Source organism: Lactuca saligna, chromosome 9 (genome assembly GCF_052625555.1).
Source record: "Lactuca saligna cultivar CGN05327 chromosome 9, ASM5262555v1, whole genome shotgun sequence".
NCBI lineage: Eukaryota > Viridiplantae > Streptophyta > Magnoliopsida > Asterales > Asteraceae > Lactuca > Lactuca saligna.
The window spans coordinates 58869037-58881971 of record NC_136425.1 but is presented as its reverse complement, the minus strand read 5'-3'; the positions used below and the strand labels follow the sequence as shown (position 1 = coordinate 58881971).

Here is a 12935-nt window from a genome sequence, read left to right as displayed (position 1 = left end):
CCAGGGCGTTCTGCACCTATGGTCAACACAGGTCCTCCCTTTGGCTGCCACATGTTACATGCTAGTTCATCCACATCACTCCCTTATAGAACTTGCCACGTGTCACCTATTTGTGGTGTCACATGTCTGCTTTTCGTAGTGCCACATCACCCGTTTGATGAAAAACTTTGTCCCCTCTCTCGCCACATAGGTCCTCATGGTGGAGCCACATCATCATAACATGTATTTTCCTAAAGTCTTCCAACGACCATAACTTTTTCATATGTGATCCATTTTCACGGTTCTTTATATCCTTGATATTCTATTGATGAGTTCTACAACTTTCATTAAGGTCTCAACAACTAGTTCTCAATCTATTTGAAATTCATATTTTAATAGAGATTAAACTGTTAAAGTCCATGCGAAAATCATAACTCTTTCATACGAACTCCGTTATCGACTGTCTTTATATAGACGAATTTATATTTGCAAGATCTTCAACTGTTGTTTAGATTGTTTTGGCAAACACTCAACCGATCTAAATTTCGATTTCTATGTTACACCCTGCTATAACGAAACTTTGAAACATCATAATTTCCTCATACGATGTCATATTTAGGAGTTCTTTATATTCACGCTCCCGCTTTTACGATTACTATGAATTCCGCTTAGACTACTTAGGCTAATAAGCAACCTATTTCTGATTCACTTTTTATGTCATGCATAACTATGTTCAGTTTGATCGTGAAACTTTGAAGAAGCATAACTTCTTCATACGAAGTCAGATTTAAGCGCTTCTTATATCTACGATAATTTCATTACGACTACGACATCTTTAGCTAAGATTATTTACTATATCTTAAATATCTATCCCAAATTTGTGGGCGTTACAATGACCCAACCTCGCTGCATGAGCACGACCCCTAGAATGATGATCAAAGCGTCACAATACACCAATATTTAACACCCACTAGAAGGGTGAATACTAGGGCCTTACATAGTCTATGCCTCAGAGTCATAAATGCAGCTTGCTACTTAGGCCTCTAATGAAAATCTACACTCTTCTTCGTCAAGCGAGTGAGAGAAACAACAATCTTGGAGAAATCCTGGATAAAGCTTCGATAGTAAATTGCTAGCCCAAGAAAACTTCAAATCTCAGATGGAGACTTTGGGACCTGCGAATGCATAACCATGTTGATCTTGGCCGAATCGACCAAAATCTTATTCTGATCGACGAGGTGCCCCAAGAATTGGACCTCTCATAACCAAAACTCTCACCTAGAGAACTTGACATACAATGTCTCCTTCATCAACACTCCTAGTAACTCTCAGAAGTGCTCCTCATGTTGCTCCCTAGTATTGGAGTAGACCAGAATATCATCAATGAACACAATGACTGACCGCTCGAGCATCGGCCTGTTTACCTGATTCATTAAATCCATAAATTTTGTAGGTTTATTGGTTCACCCAATTACATCATAGCGAACTCATAATGACCATATCAAGTTAGGAAAGATATCTTATCCACATCCTCCTCTCTGACTCTCATCTGGTGGTATCTCGACCTCAAATCAATCTTATAAAACTAAGACACCCTACAGCTGATCGAAAAGATCACCATTCCTTGGAAGTGGATAACAATTCTTCATTTTCAACTTATTCAACTCCTGTTAGTCTATGCACATTCGATGAGAACCATCTATCGTTTCACAAATAAAATCGATGCTCCCGAAGGTGAACTGCTCGGTCGGATGAACTGCTTGCCCAGTTGTCTCTGAAGCTGAGAGGACAATTCCTACATTTCTGGATGTACGAGGTGATATGATGCCTTAGCAACTAGGGCTGCACCAAGATCAGATTGATTTTGAAATCCACCTGCCTCACGAGAGGAACACCTGGTAAATCTTATGAGTAAATGTCTGAAAACTCCGTAATCACTGGCGTATTAGAAACTGAATTCTTCCCCTCAACACAAGTGTTGACTACATATGTGAGATAACCTGAACATCCATGATGAAAATGTTGTTTAGCCCTAGCAGCAAAACAAAAAGCCGAACCAACCCTGGTACCCTTACCATATATGGTTACTTTTCCCCCACTTGGGGTTCGAACCACCACTAGATGCCTATCACAATTAATCATAGATCAAAATCTGCTCATTCTGTCCATTCCTCCAATCACACATACATCCCTATAAAGATGGGAATCAAATCAATTGGGTAGGGCACCCCGAATATTTGCAAGGTACAGTCACGAAAGACGCCAAAAGCATAAACCTTGTGTTCGTTGGAAATGGAAACTCATAACCGACACTCTAACTCACTAAGGGTCATATCAAAATTCCTATTGAAGGGCTAAGACCTTAATGACTGAATCACACCTAATTCTAAAAGCACTAGAGTCGGCAACGAATTCACTAAGTAGGTACCAGTAACGATGTCGGGCGCCGCCCTGGCCTCCTTCGCAGTCAGCTAAAATGTACAACCTCTGGCCTTCGGGGCCTCAACCCTCCCCTAACAGCCATCTTTAATCCAAAGAGTAGTAGGAGTTGGTGCTTGCACAAGCCTAGTAGTAAGCAATGGACAGTTGGCATTCACATTGCCAACTCGATCACAATAATAACAAACTCGAGTGCCCTGCTGCAGAGTTGTTGCTGTTGATGACAATCTCTGGAAAAGTGCCCTCCTTGCCATATTTTGGAACCCGGTTGTTGAATGACATACAAGCTCATGCATCTTCCTGCACTTGCCACAAGTGTATCCTCTCTGTCCTCTAGATCGGGAATTAGCGGGCTTGAATCGCTTAGCTGCAGGCTGGATCTGAACTGGGGTCTGTCTCTTCTCTTTTGCTTGTATCTCAAGATCAATGTCCTTCCTCCATGAAAATTACTGCAACTCATTTAGGGTCCAATACTTTTGTATCAATACAAACTCTCGAATCTCCGTCTTGACCATGCTCAAATATGAGGACATTTGAACCTGCTCAAAAGATGGATACTCTAGGCAAAACAAAGCTCTCTTTGTGAACATCCTAGCGATTTCCCTCACTGATTATGTCGTCTGCTTGAGCAACATATACCCCTATGCCAATCTCTCTCTACACCAATGGAACATACTTAGTAAGGAACATCTATGTGAACTGCTCCAAAGTCTTTACGGTCTACGCTACATTAGAAAGACTATGAGTTGCAAACTTCCACCAGTGCTTCGCGCTAAGCAAAGAAGGTTCAGTGCTAACTTCACCTTTGGTTCTCCCGACATGAACACATGTAAAAGACCCCTCAACTTCGAACATCCATCTCGTAGCCACAATCCGCTCCTTGACCCCATCGACTTTTGGAGGCTTTGTGTTACTAAACTTTCGATATTGAATATATTGTACTCCCTGAAGTCCTTGCTTGCTAGATCAATCCTCAAGGGACACTTCTTCTCCTTCAAGACACCAAAAATCACCACAAAATATTCAAGAACTGAAAAATGGAGGCTAGGCCTTACTTGGGATGAAAGGGACATTACCGAGGCTGAGTGTTTGCAAACCCTAGCCATCATATCCCTTAAATCGGGTCACTAAACCAGGAAACTGAGGTTTTTGCATGCAACTAGCCGCCACGTCGTGACTAATGCCATGCCATGTCGTGGTGGCCAAAATTAAGGCGCGTTCCATTGGGTGATGCCATGTCGTGCCGACCAAAAGCCCCATTTTTATTCTTAAGTCTTAAATTTTGAAATCTCAAGAGAAAATACTTGGAACTTGGTGTTACATGTGGACCATATATATTTTTACTTTCTCATGATATAATGAATTTTCACTTGAAAAGACTCAACTTGCAAATGAGGATTGCACATATTCTTACTCAATCTACTTGAGATTCGTATATTGATAGGCAAACTTGAAAATGTCAAAACTTTTCATCTGATGTCCAAATCAATCCCTGTTTTTTCCTACATTTATGTTTAAACATAATGAAGGTTTTGAAAATATTCCAAATTTTGAATTAATACATTAATAAATGACTTAATGGAACACTGTATTCATGTTTAAACATAATAAGGTTTTGAAAACATAAAATTTCACAATTTGAATTAATATCCAAATAAGTGACTTAAAGGGACACTTAGTAAGAATTTGACACACATATTGATACTCACAGGTGGTATTTGAGTTCTCAAACCAATTTAGAAGGAAAGTGAAGTATGTAAGGAATTTATAGAAGACTGAAGATAATTAATTTTAATTACCTTGGAACACTGGTCCCCATTGTATAATATATTTTGACTTGTGTGTCTTCAGTGTGCTATACTATAAGTATATATGTTGCATGTATACTACATGTATAATATATGAATTTAGTGCATAAATGATATTATTATGATTTGAGGACATCCTTATTTGATCTAAATACATGTTTTATAAATGATTATAAAAGTGGGGGGGGGGGGGTGTTATTTGAGCTATTTAATATGCTTTGAGCTATACTTGAAACAAATCGATAGATTTTGGATTATTTTGATCTTTATATTGTGAGTATGATTTTATAATTAATTGAAATTGTATATAACTTGGGGTGTATCTCTACGCAATGTTAGTATTCATGATTAGAACTTACCTTCGGAATTAACTTCAATAGTTGGAATTAGTGTGTGGAGTTAAATTCGCTTAGTTAGTATTGTGAGGTGGTGTACTCATTTAACAAGATGCGAGGTGGTGTACTAACTTAGTTAGTATTGTGAGGCGATGTACTAACTTAGCAATTATTGTGAGGTGATGTAGTCATTTATCTATGATGTAAGGTGATGTACTCACTTAGTTATACTATGAAAAGGCGTACTCATTTAGCTATGCCATGAGATGCTGAATTCACTTAGCTATTATTATGAGGCGGTGTACTCATTTAGTAAGGGTGTGAGGTGGTGAAATCACTTAGTTATGGTTGTAGGAAGGTGTACTCATTTATATATACACCATAAGGTGGTGTACTCTCTTAGTTACTATTATGAGGTGGTGTACTTATATAGTTATTCATAAGAAATAATGGGTTTAATTAAAGACCAAACATGAACACCTCCCCTTATCTGTAACGCCCAGTTTCAAGTATGAAATTCTCACCTTTTAATTTTGAGTTTTGGGAGGCTATGACGTTGTGACATCCCCAAAATTACGGCCAGAAAAGACCGATTGAATTTATGCTTTTAAAATGATTTCAGAGTAATCCTTTGATTAAAAGAGTTGCGGAATTTGTTCCCAAAAACAAAATGTGATAAAATAATATTTACCAAAGCATTTCATAAAGAAATGCATTTTCATTATATAATCAAAACTCGGGATGTCATGTTCCGATACAGACCATAAAGCATAAACGATAACATTACAAGTCATTCAACAAATATATACATATACAAACTTGTAAACAAAACAACTTGATGATTCATCCATCTTATGCCATTACACCACTTCCTGTAATACAAATAAACTGAATGGGTCAGACTTGGGAGCCTGGTGAGCATATAGGGTTTTCAACCCACAATAAATAATTATATTTAATTCCACCAACCAACAATAACCCAATTACCCATTCCCGTTATTCTCACTTTACGTCCCTAAAACAACTAACACAAGGGACCTAGTCTAGGAATATTTGATCGGGGCGACAACACATGCATTCGGGGGTTTCCCGACAATATATTTCAAATAAGGAAACCATGAGGGGGATGGAGTACAACGAATGAACACCCAAGTTCATTAACACCTACAGGTGGCGAACCTGCTAGCGTTCCACAGGATTGTCTAGAAAAGTCTGTGGTCGTCATCTAAACTCCGCTAGATGACTAAATTAAAAACAACATCAAGGCCTCTCATTTGTTTATCACACAACTATCTACCCATGTTCTACCCGACATATTAGTAGATAAAAATATATATTTTTATACATAGTTTAAAACCAGTATAACATGTTCAATCAATACATATTCCACATAACAAATGAGGCACACACACATAACACGTATTTCATAGAGAATAAATCAAATCTATGAGATAGAAGAAAGTGAATATACATTCACACGTATAACAAGAAAATATACACGTAACATGTATTTCGTATAAAATACTTCATAATTATGCGTTAGAAGAAAGTAACTACACACTCACTTGATCAGAAGATGATCGGACAGCACTACGGATTGTAGAAGTAGTATTCTTCGGTAGATCTGGAAGATCTACACAAAAGTCGGACTCCTTGCGGGAAGAGCTTCAGCTATGAAATTGCACTTCTCGGGATCTTCGGGGCTTCGGGACTTGCTTCGGGGCTCGGGAATGATACCGGGGCTTCAGGATAATTCTTGCACGAAAAACGATGCAAAAACGCGAGAGAAAGGGAAGAAATGAGCAAAGAACTCGGCTGACCTCGACATCCTTTTATAGGGGCTGGAAACCCTAATTACACTGTGCGTAAATTACATTACGCTAGGCGTAATGGGGATAAGCTCGCTGAGTCCCCCCCCTTTAGATAATATCGGATAATTTTTATTTAAATCAAATATCGAAAATATTTAATAAACTTCAAAAATTCATATCTTCCTCATACGAACTCTGTTTTCAACGTTCTTTATGTCCACACGTAGGTGAGACTACGCTCTACAACTTTCGTTTAGACTCCGTCAGCTAATTTTGAATTTATTTTTATTATTTATTTTTAGTAGGCCGGGAGGAAAACTCCGTTATAAATTCACAACTTCTTCATCTGACGTCCGTTTTCGCCTATCTTTTCATCGTTTCACTACAATTAACGAGATCTTCAATTCTCGTTTAAACTGTTTCGGCTAAAAACCGCTCGGTCTCAAATAGAGTATTCGGGCTGCGTACTGCTAAGTCGAAACTTCGAAAAATCATAACTTCCTCATACGAAGTCAGATTTGAGCGTTCTTTTTATGCACGCTCTCGGTTTAACAAACTCTACGACTTTCGTTTAGATCACTTAGGCTAAATATCACTCTAATGTATATTTCACTTTTTACGTCATTCGGCGTTGTAGGTTATGTCGCGAAACTTCGACAAGTCATAACTTCTTCGTTATAACTCGGATTTCGACATTCTTTATATCTTCAGAATCCTTGTTTCAACCACAACATATTTATGCAAAGATATTGGGATTATCCTACACTTCAAATTTGACACTTACTTTATTCTTAATTCATTAAATTATAATAATTAAGAAAATAAACACATAATTCACATAATTCACATAATACTTAGATATTTCATCATTAATACTCCAAAAAAAGTTACAAGGGTTAACCTAGACTATTACATCAATGATAATGCCTAGCCTGGAAACGCGAGCGTTACAAACGTGGTGGAAAGATCACCACGACGTGACAGTGTTGCATGAAACACATGTTTCTCATGATCGCCATGACGTGGACATTCATTGGCCACAATGTGGTGACTGTAACAATGTAAACCCTATTTTTCCAAGTTTTGTGCACCATATAAAGAAAGTGATGGCTAGGGTTTCCTCTAACCTTAGCCTCCATCACCTCCTAAAGTGTTCTTGAGCAAATCCTAGCATCTTTGCAAACTTTGAGATCATTTTGGTGTCTTTGGTGCACTTTGCAGGAAGAAGAAGAATGTTTTGGTGGAAGGATCAAGCAAGAAACTCCTTCCTATCCTTGGAATCATTCTCTAGACTATTTGTAATTCCTTAAGCTTCCATCTTGGTGATTCCTTTCTTGTAGATATACCCTTCTTAGCATTTTTTTTTCCATAAATTAAGTTTGAACGATTCAATGAGATAAAGTTTGCAACTTTATGACTCATCAATGTCCCTTGAGCTTAATACCTTATGGATCTAGAAAATGGTTGAGTTTCTAGAGTCATGCACGGTGTTTAGGTCATTTCTCTCACATTTTGACCTATTTGGGTGCAGGACATGCATGTCCATAAATTTTGTATTTTTCTGAACCATAAGGGTCCCAAGAAGAATTTTGGAAAGTTAAAGTTGAGGACTTAACGAATTGAGAGCTTAATCTATTAAGTTGTCTTTATGTAGTTTCCACGATGTGGCGACTTGCTTATCACAACGTGGAGCCTGGTCTGGTCATGACTATTTTTTCTGGACTTTGCCACAGCATGGTGGCATGCCTTATATGACGTGGTAGAGGATTTTGATCGAACTGGATGGCCACGACGTGGGCATTGGGTGTCTACAACGTAGAGGTCAGTTAGAGTTGACTTTGACTGTTAACTATTGACTTTTTACTTGGTTGATTTTTAATAGATAATGTTAGTTCTAGAAGGTAGACTAAGGGTTTACCTTATATAATTCATTAGGAAGTGTGTAGCATCCGCTTTTTGACCGTGTAAGCCTATTAGTTATTGACTGCGTTATGAGGTGAGTCTTCTTACTATACTATGCAGGAAGCTAGATTGTCTTTGTGAATGTTGCATGAAAGACTATGGTTGGATCATAATATTTGTATGAGAGAATGTGATTGGATTACAACACTTGTATGGAAGATCATGGTCGGATCATGGCAGGAAAGACTATGGCTGGAATGTAGCAACAAAAGTGATTATAAGACTATGGTTGGATCATAACATTCGCATGGGTTGAAATATACCCCTAGGGATGGGCCCACTAATATGTATGGTATTTGGTATTTTGGGAAACTCACTAAGCTTCGTACTTATGATTTTATGTTTGAAATGTTTCAGGTACTTCTGGTTCCAAAATGAAGGACCTAACATGACTGCATCGTATCCACTGGAGATTCCACATATATGATTTTGTTATTTCTCCGATGTTATTTTATACTCTTACTATCTTTTGGAAGCAATGGATGAATGATTTGGTTGATTTAAAAATAAAATTTTTTACTTTGTATTTTGGGATGTTATATTATCCAAAGTCTAGAAATTGAGTTATTCACATTTAATGTTCATTTTAGAATCTAGAAAGTAAGGAGCTCATTAAGCCTAGTGAACATGTACTAGGATACATGCATATGCATCACTAAATGTTTATTGTGGAATTATTTCGTTTGATATTGAAGTAGTAGAAAATTTTGATTCTTTTTAGTTAACCATTTGTTGGTTTTATTAATATTATTGGAATTTGGATTTAGGATTTGGGTTTACATACCCTTAAACTTGGAACATGGAGTTGTATAATTGATTATGCTATGTTTTTCCTCCAAAATTGAGTTTAATGATATTGTTGTTTTTGGAAGGTTTGGTTCAAACATTAGTATATGAATCTGGTGTTCATTTATATATTATCAATATAATGTTGAACCTTGGAATTTAAACTCACTAGGTTTCCCAATGCCTAAACCACTACATTGATATATTTTTATAGGCTGGTTGTTGATTAATAGAGGTTTAAAGATGGTGAAGGCTTGAGACATTTAGAAGACTTTTGCTTTGTATAAGATAATATTTCATTTTGAATCATTAGTTTGATATTTTTCTTACATTCTCACATGTTTTTGCAAAACAAGGTATTTCAGATTATTTATGTTTTAGGACCAATATCCGTACTTGTACTCTGAAAAATGATTTTAATATTGTTAGAGACCGTTTTCTACAAATTAAACTTTGAAATTATTTTTAAAGTATTTTTATAATGGTTATTTCAATAGTCTATGCGATGGGTGTTTCACTTAACCCCCTCTCATAAATTTTCCAAACGGGTACTATGGTCCATGTTAGATATTGCTTTAATGTAATTCATATAAGGCATAACAAATCTTTGGTAATGGATGATGTAACACATAACATCATAGAAGGTGTTTAACCTAATGCATAATAGCTTACAAATGTTAGTGTTACCATTAGTTAAACATCAATAAGTCAAAAATAAGTTACTCATACCATAAGGCATATACATAAGCAATTCTAGATATAAAACCTAAATGCTTGTTAATAATCTTTTTTTCAAATTCATCTTCTAAACTTTCTAGTTTAAGTTTAAGCATTACCCTAAATACTAAGTTCACTTAACCCAAAGATTTGATAAAAAACAATGATGATGGCTTGAGTGGTCCAATGGGACACAATAAGAGTTTCAATTGAATAGAAAGATGAAACCTAAACCAACAACCCAAAATCTTACCCCAACCCCATCTAACAATTTAAGCGACTATCAACCCAGTGACGCCCTTGAAATTTGATGTAAGGATGAGCGTGGGATGGAACCGGTACCGATCCGTCCCATTCCCGATTTCCCGAATACCGAATTTGATCGAAAGTTAATCCCGAGTACCGAACCGAATTAACATCACTGGTACTGGTACTGGGAATGGTACCGATACTCGGTACTAGTACCAGTACCGGCGGTACCGACTCCTGAATTTCATGTATTTGGAGTACTAAGTACCGTCCTGTATTTTTAAATTCGGTACGGTACCGGTACGAGATCGGGATTTGGGACAAACTGCTCATCCCTAATTTGATGGGTTTGGGTTTTCAAAATGATATTTAGGTGTTAGATATTTAATGATTGTCTCAGTTGTCATGAAGTTTAATAGATTAGGGTGGCCAAAGAACTAGATCGAGAAGGGTGGGTGGAAAAGAGACTCGTGTGGGCTCAATGTTTCGACGAAGAATTGTAGTGAGAAAGCTATTGTTTGTTAAGTGTTTGAATGACAAAACAAACGGCTTTTTTTGGTCCACAGGAACTATTCCTGATAAACATGTCACATCGTGTCTGGTTGAAATTAAAAAAGTTGAAAGACAATGGCGGACGCGGAACATTTGAAGATGGGTATCACTTGTATACGAAGGTGGTGGACCTAATATGATTTTTTTTACACTACGGGGCGGAATCGGAGCAGTGGTCCGGAACCCCAAATGCACCGCCTCTGTTGAGAGAGCTAAACTCTAGTCTTACTCGTCTAATTTTCATGTCGTGTATTATTAAACCAATTTATTTGAACATTTTGAAATCTGTAAAGAAACATTCTTATGTTGTTCGGAGCTGTAAATCAGTGTGTGAGGCCAAATTTTGTTAGCTTTAACATCAACTATCAATCTACCATATATAAAAGATTTATCAACTTAGCAAGAAACTTACCAAAGACAACCCGTCATTGAATTTGATTTGAGAAAAACTTGAATTTATACTTTGTTAAAGAAAACAATAACTTTTCATGGAAATGAACCCAAAATTAACCCCTTCAATTTAACAAATAATACCAGAAAAAAAAAAGGTTTATAGGTGGAAATGATGGTAATTCGTCGACATGAAACAAGGTGGGGGTATGACAGGTCATAATATAATACAATTGGGCAATCCATAACTATCACCACAGCTTTCGTCCTTTCCAATACGATACTTACCCTCATCACCAACCTCTCTCTCTCTCTCTCTCTCTCTCTCTCTCTCTCTTCAACTCCAATCATCATCAATCCTCCATTTTCCATTTCTACTTTCTTTAATCTCCACTAATATGGCAACTGAAGAGGTTAAGAAGGTAGAGGTTGAACCCGAGTGCCCGGCGGAGCCACCACCTGCCGCCGAGGTGGAGGAGAAAGCTATCGTCCCAGTTGAACCTCCTGTTACCGAAGAAAAGCCCGTCGATGATACCAAAGCCCTTGCCATCGTTGAAAGTAATCTCTCTTGTCTCTTCTTCATACTTCTCGCTAATTTCAACTTTATTAAGCAATTCCATACTTTTCGTTAAGATTTTTGCTTTTTTACTCTGATTGAATCCTTTTACCCTCTGTTTTTCGTTTACATCGATTTCTTGAACCAATTATAATTGGAAAACGAAAACCCCTCGATTTTCAGTGATTATGTTCATTTAGTCTAACTGTTTGTTGATTTGCCAGAGCCTATCGAGGATAAATCGGAAGAGGGTTCTGTCCATAGAGGTAATATTATCAATCTAAACAGAATCTGATTTTGGTTTGATTTTGAAAAGTTCAAAGAGATTAATTAATCGATTACTTCTTCAGACGCTGTTCTTGCTAGAGTTTCAACCGAGAAGAAAGACGCGCTAATCAGAGCATGGGAAGAAAGCGAGAAATCAAAAGCAGAGAACAAGTAAGAACACCACCCAAAAAAAAAAAAAAAAAATTGATCTTAATTGATTTCGTTTTCACCCTGTGATCTTGATCAGAGCTCAACAAAAGCTATCTTCGATTGGAGCATGGGAGAACAGCAAGAAAGCAGACTTAGAAGCTGAACTGAAGAAGATTGAGGTAACATTTACATCATATCATCGATCATCGATAATGAAATATGTTGAAAGAAAATCGTTTAATTGAAAAGCAATCATGAGCAGGAGAATTTGGAGAAGAAGAAGTCCAAGTATATCGAGAAGATGAAGAACCAGATAGCTCTTCTTCATAAAAAAGCAGAAGAGAAAAGGGCGATGACGGAAGCCAAAAGAGGAGAAGCTCTTTTGAAAGCAGAGGAGACGGCGGCTAAGTGCAGAGCCACCGGAGAAACCCCAAAGAAAGGGTGGTTTTCGAGCTAGATGTTCATTTTTCTCATCGGAATTCAGGTATGCTGGATTTGTAAAGTGCCATTTTCGGGTTTTCTTTTCATCTTTTGTTTAATGTTTTTGTTTTTTTAGATGTGTGGTTATGTGATTTATGTGGAGAAATATTTGTTTAATGCTTCATTATTTGGTGTGTATAGTAATGAAATTATGTGTATATAAACCATTTGTAAAAAAAAAAAAAAGACAAGTTTGAATGTGATGTTTTATGTTTAGTGAAATTTTGGTTTCTATGTTTTCTGTTAGCAACTAATTAGGTTTTTAAATTTTAAATATTGTCATTATTTAGACACTTGACGATGTTTGATGTGGCACCTCTTGTGTTCTAAATAAGGAGTTTTGATGAAATCGGTCATTAAAGTTTTGGTTTTGATATCACTCACTGAGCATGTAATCGTGATATATTGTGTGGATTAGCCTTAAATGCCGGAATTACTTAAATATCCTCATCAT

At 37.0% G+C, this 12935-nt stretch overlaps 1 protein-coding gene across 1 annotated transcript; it reads left to right on the top strand.

Annotated features, from left to right (window-relative positions):
• The first annotated feature begins 11284 nt into the window (after positions 1 to 11284).
• LOC145017182 (remorin-like) lies at positions 11285 to 12703 on the top strand. Its single transcript, XM_078975249.1, has 5 exons — positions 11285 to 11586; positions 11809 to 11850; positions 11935 to 12022; positions 12099 to 12180; positions 12264 to 12703. Exons 1-5 carry the CDS (start codon positions 11427 to 11429, stop codon positions 12456 to 12458), a joined length of 567 nt encoding a protein of 188 aa, XP_078831375.1. The 5' UTR covers positions 11285 to 11426; the 3' UTR covers positions 12459 to 12703.
• The last annotated feature ends 232 nt before the right edge of the window (positions 12704 to 12935 follow it).